The 16,064-nt window shown below is 34.1% G+C and overlaps 1 protein-coding gene across 2 annotated transcripts in view; it reads right to left on the bottom strand.

Moving 5' to 3' along the window:
* The window catches only part of STXBP5L (syntaxin binding protein 5L), a 323,261-nt gene that overhangs the window by 66,971 nt on the left and 240,226 nt on the right, over nucleotides 1-16,064 (bottom strand). For both annotated transcript variants that reach the window (XM_068974295.1, XM_068974303.1), the window contains one exon: nucleotides 15,464-15,529. In XM_068974295.1, the coding sequence (XP_068830396.1) occupies nucleotides 15,464-15,529 (66 nt within the window). The remainder of the gene's footprint in view (nucleotides 1-15,463; nucleotides 15,530-16,064) is intronic.

The following is a 16,064-nucleotide window of genomic DNA, read 5'->3' as shown; positions in this document are numbered from 1 at the left end:
TCCCTCTAAGCCCACTTTCTGAATTTTTTAAAAATCATAAATGGGTGCTGAATTTTGTCAAAGGCTTTTTCTGCATCTATTGAGATGGTCATATAGTTTTGTTAATGTGGTATATCACACTGATTGATTTGCAGATATTGAAAAATCCTTGTGTCCCTGGGATAAATCCCACTTGATCATGGTGTATGATCCTTTTAATGGGTTGTTGGATTTGGTTTGTTAGTATTTGGTGGAGGATTTCTGGACTTTGGTTGGGAGTTTTTAATCATAGCTTCAATATCAGTGCTTGTGATAGTCTATTCATATTTTCAGTTTCTTCCTGGTTCAGCCTTGGAAGTTTGCATCTTTCTAAGCATTTGTCCATTTCTTCTAGGTTGTCCATTTTATTGGCATATAATTGTTTGTAGTAGTCTCTTATGATCCTTTCTATTTCTGTGGTGTCTTTTGTAACTTCTCCCTTTTCATTCTTAATTTTATCGATTTGAGATTTCTCCCCCCCCCCTTTTTTTTTGTGATGAGTCTGGCTAAAGGTTTATCAGTTTTTAAAAAATCTTTTTAAAGAACCAGTTTTTAGTTCTATAGATCTTTTCTGTCATTTTCTTCAACCCTTATTTCATTGATTTCTGCTCTGATCTTTATGATTTCTTTTCTTCTACTCACTTTGGGTTTTGTTTGTTCTTTTTTCTCTAGTTGCTTTAGGTATAAGTTTAAGTTGTTTGAGATTTTTTTTGAATTTCCTGAGTTAAGATCGTATTGCTATAAACTTTCCTCTTAAAACTGCTTTATGGCATCCCATAAGTTTCAGATCATTATGCTTTTTTATTTGTTTCTCAGTATTTGCTATTTCCTGTTGGATTTCTTCAGTGATCCACTGGTGTTTAGTAGCATATTGTCTGGCCTCCATGTTTGTGTGTGTGTGTGTTTTTTTTTTTTAACATTTTTTTTTTCATTGTAGTTGATTTACAATCTCATAGTGTTATGGTTAGAAAATATGCTTGATATAATTTCCATTTTCCTAAATGTACTGAGGCCACTTTGTGGCCAGCATGTGATCCATCCTGCAAAATGTTCCATGTGCAGTTAGGAAGAATGTGTATTCTGCTCCTTTTGGATTTATATTTATATACTTTTGAATAGTCTATAAGTATCAACTAGGTTCATTTGGTCTAATGTGTCATTTAAGGCCCTGTGTTTCCTTACTGAGTTTCTTGTGAATGATCAGTTCATTGACAGTGGGGTGTTAATGTCCCCCAATATTACTGTGTTACTGTTGATTTCTCCTTTTAAGGCTGTTAGTATATTTGCCTTATATATTGAGATGCTGCTATATTAGGTGCATATATATTTAGAATTGTATCTTCTGCTTGGATTGATTCCTTTATCTTTAGGTAATGTTCTTTGTCTCTTGTAACAGTCTTTAAAGTTTGTCTGATATGAGTATTGCTACTCCAGCTTTCTTTTAATTTCCATTTGCATGAAATTCCTTTTTCTATCACCTCACTTTCAGTCTGTATGTGTCTCTAGATCTGAAGTTGGTCTCTTGTATATATATGCATATATATGGGCCTTATTTTTGTATCCATTCAGCTACTCAGTCTTTTGGTTGGGGCACTTAATCCATTTATGGTTAAGGTAATTATCAATATGCATATTCTTACTGCCATTTTGTTAACTGTTTTGGATCTGTTTTTGAAGGTCTTTTTCTTACCTTGCTCTTTTGATCTCTTCTGTGATTTGATGACTAACTTACTGTTGTGTTTGGATTACTTTTTCTTTTCTGTGGGTGTGTATCTTTGTAGATTTTCAGTGTGCAGTTACCATGAGGTTTTGATACAACAGCCTGTATATAAAAAAGATTGTTGTAAGTCATCAATCTTTTAATTTCCAGTAGCCTGCATTTGTACTCTCCTCTTATCACAGTTGCTGGTTTTGAGATTGTATTTGTGTGTGAAGTACTTCCCACCTTTACCATGTGTTAGCCTTTACCAGAGAGCTTTTCCATTCATAATTTTCTTGTTTCTAGTTATGACATTTTCTTTTCACGTAGAGAAGTTCCTGTGGCATTTGTTGCAAAGTTGGTCTGACAGTACTGAATTCTGAGTTTTTGCTTCTCTGTAAGGCTATTGATTTCTCCATCAAATCTGAATGAGATCCTTGCTGGGTAGAGTATTCTTGGTTGTAGGTTCTTCTCTTTCATCACTTTAAAAATATTATACCACTCCCTTCTGGCCTGCAGATAAACTTATGGGCGTTCCTGGTACATTATTTGTTGATCTTCTCTGGTTACTTTTAGTATTTTTTCTTTATTTTCTGTCAGTTTGATTACTACATGTCTTGGTGTGTTTCTTCTTGGGTTTATTCTGCCTGGACTCCATGATTCCAGGGCTTTGGTGAATGTTTCCCTTCCTATGTTAGGGAAGTTTTCAGCTATTATCTCTTCAAATATTTTCACAGGTCCTTTTTTCTCTCTTCTCCTGAGATCTCTATAATGTGAATGTTGGTGCTTTTCATGTTGTCCCAGAGGTCTCTTACACTGTTCTTTCATTTTTTTTTCTTTATTCTGTTCCACAGCCATGATTTCCACCATTCTGTCTTCCAGATCACTTATCTGTTCTTCTGCCTTACTTATTCTGATATTGATCCCTTTCAATGTATTTTGTATTTCAGTTATTGTATTATTCATCTGTTTGTTTGCTCTTTAGGTCTTCTAGTGTTTTTTTTAAACATTTTCCGTCTCTTCTTGCCTCCATTCTTCTGAGATCTGGGGTTTTTACTATCATTACTCTGAATTCTTCTTCAGATAGATTGCTTGTCTTCACTTCACTCAGTTCATCCGGGATTTAATCTTATTCCTGCTTCTGGCACACAGTCCCCTGTATCACACTGTCTAACTTTCTGTGATTGTGGTTTCCATTTCTCAGGTTGCATGGTTATAGTTCTTCTCACTTCTACTGTCCACCCCCAGGAGAATGAGGCTGTTTAAGAGGCTTACACTGGCTTCATGGTGGGAGGAACTGGGTCCCAGCTACTGGTGGGTGGAGCTGGGTCTTGTCCCTCTGGTGGACAGGGCTGTGTTTTATGGGCAGCTATGTGCTCAGGAAGACTTTAAGTAGCCTGTCTGATGATGGGTGGGGTTAAGCTCCTGACCTGTTGATTGTTTGGTCTGAGATATCCCAGCACTGGAGTCTATTGGATAAATTAAAATCTTGGAGAGGAAATTGTGACCTCTAGGAGAGTTCACACTAATAAGTATTCCACTAGTGTTTTTGTCCCTGTAGTGAGCCATAGCTGCCCCCTGCCTCCACAGGAGAGGCCCCCCTCCCCTCAACCCAATACTAGCAGGTAAGTCTACTTTGGCTCTTATGAGGCCACTGCTTTTTTCCACTGGGTCCTGGTATACATGAGACCTTATGTGTGCCCTTCAAGAGTGGAGTTTGTGTTTCCCCGAGTCCTACAGAATCCCCACGAACAAACTCCAGAGGCCTTCCCAGCCAGATTCTCTGGGGGCTCCTCATTTTGCCACCAGACCCTCAGGTTAGGGAGCCTGAAGTGGGCTCAGACTTTCACTCCTGTGGGAGAATTTCTATGTTATAATCATTTTTCAGTTTGTGGGTTGCTCACCTGGCAGGTATGGATTTATCATGACTGTACCCTTCCCACTGTCTCATTGTGGCTTCTTCTTTGCCTTTGGACGTACAGGACCTTTTTTTGGTAGTCTCCAGCGTTTACTGTTGGTGGATTTCAGCAGTTAGTTATGATTTTGGTACTTTTCTAAGAAGAGGTGAGTGCACATCCTTCTACTCTGCCATCTTGTCTCTGCCAATGGGATGTCATACAATTTCAATAGTGATTATTTTTTGTAATTCTCACGTTTCTTGTTCTCAATTTATTAATAAAAATTAGAGGGAAATCATAGGCTTTACACCCAAATATAACTCATTGGGGATTCCAGCTCCACTTATTTAAATACTCTGAGCTTCAGGTTTCTCATCAGAAAATGGCATGCCAGAGGGGTGTTGTATTATTACATAGGAAAAAGGAAACTACTGTATGGAAAATTCTGGGTTATAATCATTCTTAGGTTTCTTGGCCACTGGTTTTATTTGGGATCTAGAACATTGGTAATTCATGCTGTTTAATGATGTAAATCTCAGTTAAGTTGCTTAGTCTTGTCTGACTGTGACCCCATGGACTGCAGCATGCCAGGCTTCCCTGTCCATCACCAATTCCTGGAACTTGCTCAAACTCATGTTCACTGAGTCAGTGATGCCATCCAACTATTTCATCCTCTGTCATTCCCTTCTCCTCCTGCCCTCAATCTTTCCCAGCATCAGGGTCTTTACCAGTGATTGAGTATTTTGCATCAGGTAGCCAAAGTACTGAAGTTTCACCTTTAACATCAGTCTTTCCAATGAATACTCAGGATTGATTTCCTTTAGGATTGACTGGTTGGATTTTCTTGCAGTGCAAGGGACTCTCAAGAGTCTTCTCCAGCACCACAGTTCAAAAGCATCAATTCTTCAGTGCTCAGCTTTCTTTATAGTCCAACTCTCACATCCATACATGACTACTGGAAAAACCATAGCTCTGACTAGACAGACCTTTTTTTGGCAAAGTAATGTCTTTGCTTTTTAATATGCGGTCATAGCTTTTCCTCCAGGGAGCAAACATCTTTTAATTTCATGGCTGCAGTCACCATCTGCAGTGATTTTGGAGCACCCCCCCCCAAAAAAAAAAAAGTCTCATTGTTTTCCCATCTATTTGCGATGAAGTGAGGGACCAGATGCCATGATTGTAGTTTTTTGAATGCTGAGTTTTAAGCCAAATTTTTCACTCTCCTTTTTCACTTTCATCAAGAGGCTCTTTAGTTCTTCTTCACTTTCTCCATAAGGGTGGTGTCATCTGCGTATCTAAGATTATTGATATGTCTCCTGGCAATCTTGATTCCAGGTTGTGCTTCATCCAGCTTGGCATTTTGCATGATGTACTCTGCATATAAGTTAAGTAAGCAGGGTGACAATATACAGCCTTGATATACATACTCCTTTCCCTATCTGGAATCAGTCTGTTGTTCCATGTCCCATTCTGTTTCTTCTTGACCTGCCTACAGATTTCTCAGGAGGCAGGTAAGGTGGTCTGGTGTTCCCATTTCTTGAAGAGTTTTCCACAGTTTGTTGTGATCAGCACAGTCAAAGCCTTTGGCACAGTCAAGAAAGCACAACTGGAACTGCTTTTTTGGAACTCTCTTGCTTTTTCGATGATCCAGCAGATGTTAGCAATGTGATCTCTGGTTCCTCTGCCTTTTCTAAATCCAACTTGAACATCTGGAGTTCACAGTTCATGTATTGCTGAAGCCTGGCTTGGAGAATTTTGAGCATTACTTTGCCAGCATGTGAGATGACTGCAGTTGTGCAGTAGTTTGAACATTCTTTGGCATTGCTTTTCTTTGGGATTGGAATGAAAACTGACCTTTTCCAATCATGTGGCCATTGCTGAGTTTTCCAAATTTGCTGGCATATTGAGTGCATCACTTTTACAGCATCATCTTTGAGGATTTGAAATAGCTCAACTGGAATTCCATCACCTCCACTAGCTTTGTTCATAGTGATGTTTCCTAAAGCCCACTTGACTTCGCATTCTAGGATTGGATGTCTGGCTCAAGGTGAGTGATCACACCATTGTGGTTATCTGGGTCATGAAGATTTTTTTAATATAGTTCTTCTGTGTATTCTTGCCACATCTTCTTAGTATCTTCTGCTTCTGTTAGGTCAAAACCATTTCTATCCTTTATTGTGCCCATCTTTGCATGAAATGTTCCCTTGGTATCTCTAATTTTCTTGAAGAGATCTCTAGTCTTTCCCATTCTATTATTTTCCTCTATTTCTTTGCATTGATCACTGAGGAATGCTTTCTTCTCTCTCCTTATTATTCTTTGGAACTCTGCAATCAAATGGGTATATCTTTCCTTTTCTCCTTTGCCTTTCACTTCTCTTTTTTTATATTCTTTATTTTTTATTTTTAATATAAATTTATTTTAATTGGAGGTTAATTACTTTACATTATTGTATTGGTTTTGCCATACGTCAACATGAATCTGCCACAGGTATTCACGTGTTCCCCATCCTGAACCCCCCTCCTTCCTCCCTCCCTGTACCATCCCTCTGGGTCATCCCAGTGCACCAGCCCCAAGCATCCAGTATCATGCATTGAACCTGGACTGGTGACTCATTTCTTATATGATATTATACATGTTTCAATGCCATTCTCCCAAATCATCCCACCCTCTCCCTCTTCCACAGAGTCCAAAAGACTATTCTCTTCTTTTCACAGCTATTTGTAAGGCCTCCCCAGACAACCATTTTGCCTTTCTGCATTTTTCTTGGGGATGGTATTGACCACTGCCTCTTGTACAATATCACGAACTTCTGTCCATATTTCTTTAGGCACTCTATCAGATCTAATCTCTTGAATCTATTTGTCATTTCCACTGTATAATTGTAAGGGATTTGATTTAGGTCATACCTGAATGGTTGAGTGGCTTTTCCTATTTTCTTCAATTTAAGTCTGAATTTTGCAATAAGGAATTCATGATCTGTGCACAGTCAGCTCCTGGTCTCGTTTTTGCTGACTGTATAGAGCTTCTCCATCTTTGGATCCAAAGAATATAATCAGTCTGATTTTAGTATTGACCATCTGGTGATGTCCATGTATGGAGTCTTCTCTTGTGTTGTTGGAAGAAGGTGTTTGCTATGACCAGTGTGTTCTCTTGACAAAACTCTGTTAGCCTTTCCTCTGCTTCATTTTGTACTCCAAGGCCAAATTTGCCTGTAAATCTAGTCATCAGTCATTTTATAATGAATGCCTATTTTAAGAAAGCTATGTATTGTTTAAAATTTTATTATTTTCTAATTGAAGGATTATTGCTTTACAGAATTTTGTTGTTCTGTCAGACATCAAAATGAATCAGCCATAGGTGTACATCTGTCCCCTCCCTCTTCTTATTTGGTTCCTATGAATAGCACCAAATATGCAATGAGCCTGCATAAAATATATAGATTTTTTCTTTTTGCTTACTATTTCTGAGAGAGCATTGCCCCTTTGAGGCAATTCTTTGGAGTTTCCATGAGCATCACAGTTGTTTCTGATCACAAAAAATATTTAATTGTATCATGAAGAATATAGGAGAATTTTTACAAAACTACTCTAGTTCTTGGCTCTTAGATTTTCCCTGAATTCTCTGTTGGCCACCTCATATTTTCATATGGGCCTGATGAAATTATCCAGATTTAAAGTAGAAAACCCCACTATCAAAATTCTGTGGCACATTTCAAAAGCCTTAGGAATTCCTGCTGTATATCTAATGAAGTTCATATTTATAATTTTAACCATTGCTTTAGTCTTTATTCACCATGAGTGAGATGTATTTTTAGCACAACAAATAAGAAAGGTTTTGGAACAAATTGTGGAGATAATAGTTTCTTTGTTCAAAAAGAAATTTTCACTTTCACCTGGCAAATGATGTACTTGATTCCTCTGTCTCATAGCTGGTATTTCATTCCTATAAAAGCCTGGTGCTGCCTCGGGAGTTCTGGTAGCAAGTCCTAAAGGAAGGGAATAAAAAACTATTGGCATGTAATTTTTTAGCCCAAATGAACCGAGAGTTTTTATCCTAGAGGTGACTTTCATAATAACTATTTGGAAGGCACAAAATAACTGCCTTTACCTGAGTATTTTCATACTGTTCCAACAGAGGACACTTTGAAAGGAAGAAGCTTTCTTTCTTGAAGGATGTAATGGGGTTTTAGACATGCAGAATTACACAGAAATGGCATTAAAACTAGGCTCTAAGACCTAGTTTTAACCCAGGTTTGAGAACAGAACTGATTTTTTTAAAAGCATTTTTTGGCATTAGTTTCCATGCTAATTTTTAATAAAGATATCTTAAGGGATAAATATTATGCTATTGTATATTGTAGATAGTGAGAATCATGAGGATGGATGGCTGCTTAGGTAACCTAATGCTTACCCTCCCAAAAAATGTTAAACTGAGAAAATGATTTTTAAAGGTAAACCTTCAAGGAGAAAAAATTAAAAAAATGTACACCTTGTGTGCAGACATAACCCTACAGTTGAGGGCTTGATTAATTTTCAACTCTTGGCCCAAAGAAAAAGGGACTGTTTTAGAGGATTGCAGTCCTGTTCCAGATTTGCTAGAGCTAGTGCTGATGTTAGCTTCTGCTCACCTCTTTGGGAAGTATGTTTCTGCAGTAGCCAAGCTGCACAACCTTACCTGGTGAGTGAAATATGGTTAGCTACACAGGTTTAAGGAAAGATAATTTGTATAACTATTGCTTTCATGTTTATTTCTGCAGATAGACTGTCAGGTCCATTTGTCACAGGATATTTTTATTTTGTTCATTAGTTTATTCTCAGTGGGTATCATAATATCACTCTAACTATAGACACTTTGACTTACTTTTTGAATGTAACAGTTGGGTGAATGAATAATATGAAATGATTGTTATCTGGAAAGCTGAGATTATCAATGTTCTGATTGGTTCACTGGGATCTTCTCAGCTCCCAATCCATATTCTGTTCTCTCACACTATCCTAAAGGAAATATTTATTAGTCTGAAACTTCTCCCTGTATTATTTGCAGTTTATTGGCATAAAAGGGAGTTTAAGATCCATGTAAGAAGGCAGAGTTATAACATGATTACTGGTCTCTGGCTTTCTTTATTTCTGATATCTCTTACTCAGAGATATTTGTGTCAAGGTTTTAATATGTTTTTTAGCAGACTTAAATAGGTGAGGGTTGGGATCCCAAAACAGAAACCGAGAAGGGAAGCAACTACCGAACAAATAATGTAAAAAAAAAAAGTTTTATAGAGTCGTGGTTCTCCAGTGGTCCAGAGACCAGAAGCATTAGTACCACCCGGGAACTTGCTAGAAATGCAAACTACCAGACCCCACTCTAGATTTATTGAATTTGAACCTCTTATACTCAGCAATCTATGTTTTAATAAAAATTCTTCATATGATTCTGATACAGGTTTTAAGCTTAAAAGCCACTGCATTATGTGGAAAAAAAGAATATTGGCTCTTAAATGTTATATATACATAAAAAAGGAAGATATACTGAGATATAAACATAATAATTATCATTACTAATCAGACCTATAAAATTTCTCTAAGTGTATGAATCAAGAAGACTTGCTAGGAGGCATGACTGTTTTTATTAGTTTTTCAAAAGTTAGAATGTATTACAAATATTCTTAATCAGGTATATTGATTCTATCACTTGTAAATTATCTAAACATTTTAACTTTATATTTCCATTCTTTTCTACCTCTAAAGATAATATACATCATGAATTTTATAAAGCTACTGTTTAAATTTTAAATGATGTTTTTTTCATGGTTACATTTTAAGATTTGATTGGGCTAAGAATCTTCATTTACCATAACTATACCTTTCCTGATAATTTAGATTGAATGCAGCAATTTTTACAACAGCCAAGAGATTGCAGAATGTATTTTAATGTACATTTGTTGGCATAGTATGCTGGAAATAATGTTGAACACATTCTCCTTTGTGGGATTAAAAAGATTCATTAATATAACACAACTATTTTTCCTTTTTCATGACAAGTGGAATAAGCAAATATTCATTATTTCCAGCAATTTTAACTAAGATTTAAAAAAAAAATCTGTTAGTATTTTCCCCAGAAAGATAAACTTCACATATTTTAAGAAATATATACAGTGATTAGAAAGCTAATGTAAGAAAAAATATCATTCCTCAATCATGATTATTTATAGTTTAAATAAAGAAGAATGGGACCTGCCAGTAAACCATTCTCAAATAAGGCACTGAAGTGGTAATGAATCTTAGTCAAGCATTTCTGTTCCAAATAACATAATACAAAAGTAGTCAAAATCTTTCTGTTTTGAAGCAATCTATTTGATTGCATGCAAAGTCCTTTGAGTACTTTGCCAAAAAAAAATAATGTGATGGTGCTTCCACATCTGCTTTAACATTAATGAAAGAAGAAACAAAGGCAGAGGACTAAAAGAGAATGTCTATTAAAAACCTGTAGCAATCTTCATAATTAGCTATGAAATTTTGAAAGACATACACCTGGGACTGGAAAAAAAGAAAAGATATCTGCACATCTATTCAACACTGTTTTGGAGGTTCTAGCTGATTTCTTCCTTTAAAAAGAAGAAATAGAATTGTCCTTTTAACAGAGTCAGTTCAGTTCAATTCAGTTGTTCAGTCGTGTCCGACTCTTTGTGACCCCATGGAGGATAATTAGATACATAGATAATCTAAAAGAACTGACAAATTACTGAAGTTAAATAAGTTTATCAAATGTTCTGGATATAATATCAATACACAAAATTAATTACTTTCATAATAAAGCCACAAAGCATAAAAAAAGATATTAAAAAATTTACAACAAAAAATCAAATACTGAGTAATAAAGGTAATGAAAGATGTGTAAGACCTCTACAAAGAAAAATAAAAATATTACTGAAAGAAGAAATAAATGAAGAGATACCAATGTGAATATCAGCTCTGACGAACTGATCTACAGATACAATGAAACTGTAGTCACTACCCAAGCATGTCGATTTGTGTGCAAACTGATAGTTTTTTCAAAAAGTTATATGAAAACACACAAGACCTAAAATAACTATAGCATTCTTAAAAAAGAACCACAAAAACAAAATTGAAGGACCTATACTATCAGCAATACTGCAAAGCTACAGCGGTTAAAACAGGAATAGGATAAATGATAGATAAACATGCAAATGAAGTAGAACATAAAGTCTAGAAGCATAGATACATAGTAGAGTACACTAATTTGTGACAAAGGTACGATTTTAGTGCCTAGAGGAAATGATAGTTTTTTCATAAATGGTCCTTATTAACTGGATACCTAAATGAAAGCAATAAACCTTGACTCTTTCCTCACATTAGACACAGAAATACATTTCAAGTGGAACTTGAACTTAAAATTAAAGGTAAAACAAAGAGGCTCCTAGAAAACAGGGAAATAGTTTTATGACCTTAGGGTAGACAAAGATGTTTTTAAAAACAAAACATATAAAGCATTAACAATAAAAAAAATATTGATACATAGAGCAACATTAGCATTAAAATCTTTTGTTCATCAAAAGACCACCTTTAAGAGAGTAAAAGGTGAGGCACAGAATGGGAAAAGATAGTTTGCTCTATATATACCCAGCAAAAGTACTTCTTTGTACCTATCTATACACATAGCTTGGAGAAGGCAATGGCACCCCACTCCAGTACTCTTGCCTGGAAAATCCCATGGACAGAGGAGCCTGGTAGGCTGCAGTCCATGGGGTCGCTAAGAGTCGGACATGACTGAGTGACTTCACTTTCACTTTCCACTTTCATGCATTGGAGAAGGAAATGGCAACCCACTCCAGTGTTCTTGCCTGGAGAATCCCAGGGACAGGGGAGCCTGGTGGACTGCCGTCTATGGGGTTGCACAGAGTTGGACACGACTGAAGCGACTTAGCAGCAGCAGCAGCATACACATACCTATCTATACACAAACATATCTATCTACCTATCTATACACATACACAGAATTTCTTATCAAAAGAAAAAGCTGGCAACATAATAACAATGAGTAGAAGACTTGAATATCTCATAAAAGATGATATTAAAAGTAGTCAATTAACATAAAAGAAGTTCACCAAAATCATTAGACATCAGGGGCATGCATTGCAATTTGATTCCACAGTGAGATAGTCCTATATATACCTCAGAATGACTAAAGTTGGAAAAATAAAAACATTGGCGAGTATGTGGAACTAATAGAACTTTTATATGCTATTAATGGAAGTAAAATTGGTGTAACCACTTAATAAAATTCAGTAGTATTTACTGAAGTTTAACATGTGCATACCCTGTAACCCCAAAACTCCACTCCCAGATACATGTAACACAGAGATAAGTTATATTTGTACTAAAAATTGTACAAGATTGGTCATAACAGCTATACTTATAATAGCTCCCAACTGAAAACCACCTAAATATTCAGCAATAATAAACTGCATAGAGATATATTTGTATAATGGAGTATTACACATCAGTAAATATCATCAGCAACATAGATGACTATTATATATATTGGGAAAAAAGGCGAAAAATAAAATGTAGATATTGAATGATTTCATTCATCTGATAGTCCAAAACCCACAAAACTAATCTTTGATGATAAAAGTCAGAATAGTAGGTACCTTTGTGGGTGTTAGTGGCTGAGAGGGGCAAAAGAGTGGTATCTAGTAACTTCCATATCTTTTGATATGGGTACAATTATATGGAGTATTCATTTGTAAAACTAGTCTGCCTGAACTCTTAAGAATTATGCACTTCAAGGTTTATATATTATACCTCAGTTTAAAAAAAAGTTTATCCCAAAAGAGGTAAGGCCAGGAAATACAAAAAGAAATTATAAATAAAAGCAAGAGTTGTGGTATTAATAGCAAAAAGGTGATATCAGGTGGACACAATATAATATGAACAATGGTGATTAACATAAAGGATGCATATATCTTTGAATATTTACACATATAAAGAATAAAAAATAGAAGATAGAAGAACAAATAGAAATACATTATTAATACAGTATTTTAATTTGCCTTTTTCCCATCTTTGACAAATCAAGTAATCAAAATGTAAGTAAGGACATGAATGACATAATAAGGTAAAACTTTCAGCTGCCTAAACCCACATTAAATAACTCTTGGGTAAAAGAACTATAAACAGATTGTTTACTATACATAAAATACTGTTAATGCAATCTTAATATATCAAAAGGTATTATATGTTTAAAGAGTTCAAATTAAAATAAATAAATTTAAATTTAAAAAAATAAATAGCAAAAGGAAAAAAAGAGAAATTTAGCCCTGTTATATCAATATGTAAGAAATAATAAATATAAATGAATTGAGCATCTACCACAAAAAGGTGACAGGGAAAAAATGAAGGAAAACAGAGGAGGGTACTAATAATGATAAAAGCAGAAATCAGTAAGGTAAAAAAAAAAACAAAAAATAGTAAAACCATTGTTTCTGTTTAAATAAACAGAAAATAGATCAGCTACTTGGTAGCCTAATTAAAAGCTTTCAATCTTTGCATATATTCATTGTACATTTCAGAGAAAGTATAAATATGCAAATAAGTAATGATGGGTAAATGATTTACAGGGGAATTCTAGTAAAACATTAAAAAAAGTAGATAATGTATAGTATTTAAATTGCTGGGCATAAAGAAGTCCTTAAAGGAAAAGATCAATGTCTGATTATTAAAAAAAAAAAACAAACTACAGTAAAACACACCATAAGCAAAGTTAAAAGTTAAATTGAAAAAAATATCTGGGTCTGATGTCACAGAGAAAATTTTAACTTATGAAGAAGACTGATTATTACGAAAAGAATAAATAACCCTACAGAAAATGAGCAAAGTATATGAATAGATAATTTACAAAATATTTAAAGAGCTCTTAAATGAAATATTTAATTTACAAAATATTTAAAGAGCTCTTATATGAAAAGGTATTCAACATCACTTACAATATGTGAGAGGTAAATTGAAACTGCATTAACATCTCTTTTACTAAACAGACTTGCAAAAATAAAAAAATTTGATAACAAGTATTTTCATGTTATTGCTGGAAGGAATGAAAAGTTACAAACCCCAAGGAGAGCAACTGGAGATTAAACAAGTATATACTCTTTGACTCAGCAACTTCAATTTTAGGAATTCATCCAATTGGTATACCTGAACAACATTTAGTTACTGCAGCAGTTTGACATAGCAACAGACTGGTACTGAACTAAGTATACTTTAATTGGTGAAGTGATTACATAAACTATAGTATACACATGTAATTCAATATCATATAATGTAAATAAGAATAAGAAAATAATGAAATGGAAAGCAAGATACACTGTAAAGTGAAACAAGCAAAGTCCAGTGAAATGCGAACGATATACTGCTTTTGTATAAAACAGAAAGCAAAAACCTACTTCTTTTTGTTTACAAACACAAACTGTCTAGAAGGATACACAAACTAACAATAATGTTTATTTTTTCAAGAGGATGGAAACAATGCATGGGGAAAGATGAAAGGGAAAGTTTTTAAATCCATTTTTGATGGTTAAAACCTAATACATGTATTACTTTCAAATTCAGATTATGGATGAGAATTTAAAGTGAGGTTACATTATCTAAATTTGATACAGGATGTTAATTATATTTTAATTGAAGATTTGTGGTACAGGAATATATCAAAGTAATATTTTAAGAAGATTAATTTTGCACCATGATATGCAAAATGAATTCTAAGAGGGAGACATGGAAAACAGAGACACCTGTTAGAATATCTTTGTGATATCATAGGTATAATAAATACCTAGATTAGGATGGTGCCAATGGGAATACAAGGGTAAATGTATGAGGCTATGCTTAAAATGAAAGCAGTACAATAAGGATTAAATGGATATGATTAAAACAAATTTACACAGGACACAACTAGACTCTACTCAATATACATTCTTAAAGAATAAACAACTAGCAACTCTTAAGGGAGTATACTGAAGAAATGTCACAATTCCAACTGAATTTCTAAAGGTCAAAATTCACTGCTTTATCAAGAGATTACTGTTTATAAATTTGCATGAAGTTTAAAATAATTTTTTAAATAAAAATGAATTATAAATTTGGGTACCCTATGAAAACAGACCTATTCAATGTCAAAGATATACCTAAGTGTTTGGTGCTTAAGAATTTATGTAATACTAAAATCAGGTAAATACAAATTTTCTTAAAAAGCAAATCATTCATAATGATTACCACCACCAATTTTAACCTGTTTAAATTTTTTTCACATACTTTAAAAACGTACTCCTTAATTTTGCAAATGTTGCAAAGACTTACTCCTAATAACCTTTATACTCATGTTTTTAATATAATGGGCTCACACTTTGTTTTACTCCCAACATATAATTTTTCTTTGCCAACAAATACATGTTTCAAAACTATGATCCAGAGGGCTGGTTTCTTATGCTCCTCTGCCTATAGTGTGTATTTCCCACTAATTAAGCTCTAGCTGTAAAACAATTTCTACATAACATAACCAATTTTTACTTAGCATTACTGATATATCTGTAGAATAACCTTCCTTTAAAATGTCTTTAAAAGTATTGTACTCATACCTTTGATCTTAATTTTTGGGGAAGCCATAAATATTTTAAGACATTTATATTTTATTTTGGAATCAAATTTGCTTATGGTTGAATTTCAGAAGTGAAATTATACATAATTACCAAAATTATGAATTTCCCAAGAATTATGAAGATAAGGCAGTGGATTACTACAATGAGTTACCAGAAGCCTGAAAATTACCACTCATGTTTACCTGAAGTAGGAGATTTGCAGCGCTCAAGTTCCTGGGGAACTGGACTGTCATTCAACTCAGTTAAGCCTGAAAATGAAATGAAAAAACATGAAGAATTTTCTAATGTTTCACAGATAATTATTAATTCCTATAAGTTTTAAAATAAGGCTTTGTTTTTCCATTGTGAGAACTTTCCTATGCTCATGTTACGACAATTATTTTGAAAAATTTTAACAATGATACAGGAGAAGCAATAACTGATATATTTAGGGTAATTGAATGTAACAGTAGAAAAATACCAAATCCCTTTTCTTATTTTTTATATCAAATAATATTTTAGTAAATGACCTAGTTTCATCTGAAAATAGACCAAGAATAACATGAATTAGAACTTCTTTTAAAAAAAGATCTAATCAAATCTCCCATTTCCAAGGGAAATTGTTACTGGCTTTTTAAAAGACCTTTAAGGAGATGTTACAAATTTTAAATATTATACTCATTTATAAGAGTTAAGTAAATACTAAGTGATGTGTTCAATTGTATCAAGTTCCTTTTTATAATAAGCACTCTATTTTCTTCATTTCTAATATTCCTTTATTTTAATGTCACTTTCCTGAAAAAC

Source organism: Capricornis sumatraensis, chromosome 1 (assembly GCF_032405125.1).
Source record: "Capricornis sumatraensis isolate serow.1 chromosome 1, serow.2, whole genome shotgun sequence".
Taxonomy (NCBI): Eukaryota; Metazoa; Chordata; class Mammalia; order Artiodactyla; family Bovidae; genus Capricornis; species Capricornis sumatraensis.
The sequence above is the reverse complement of the archived record's forward strand: the minus strand, read 5'-3'. Positions and strand labels throughout refer to the sequence as shown.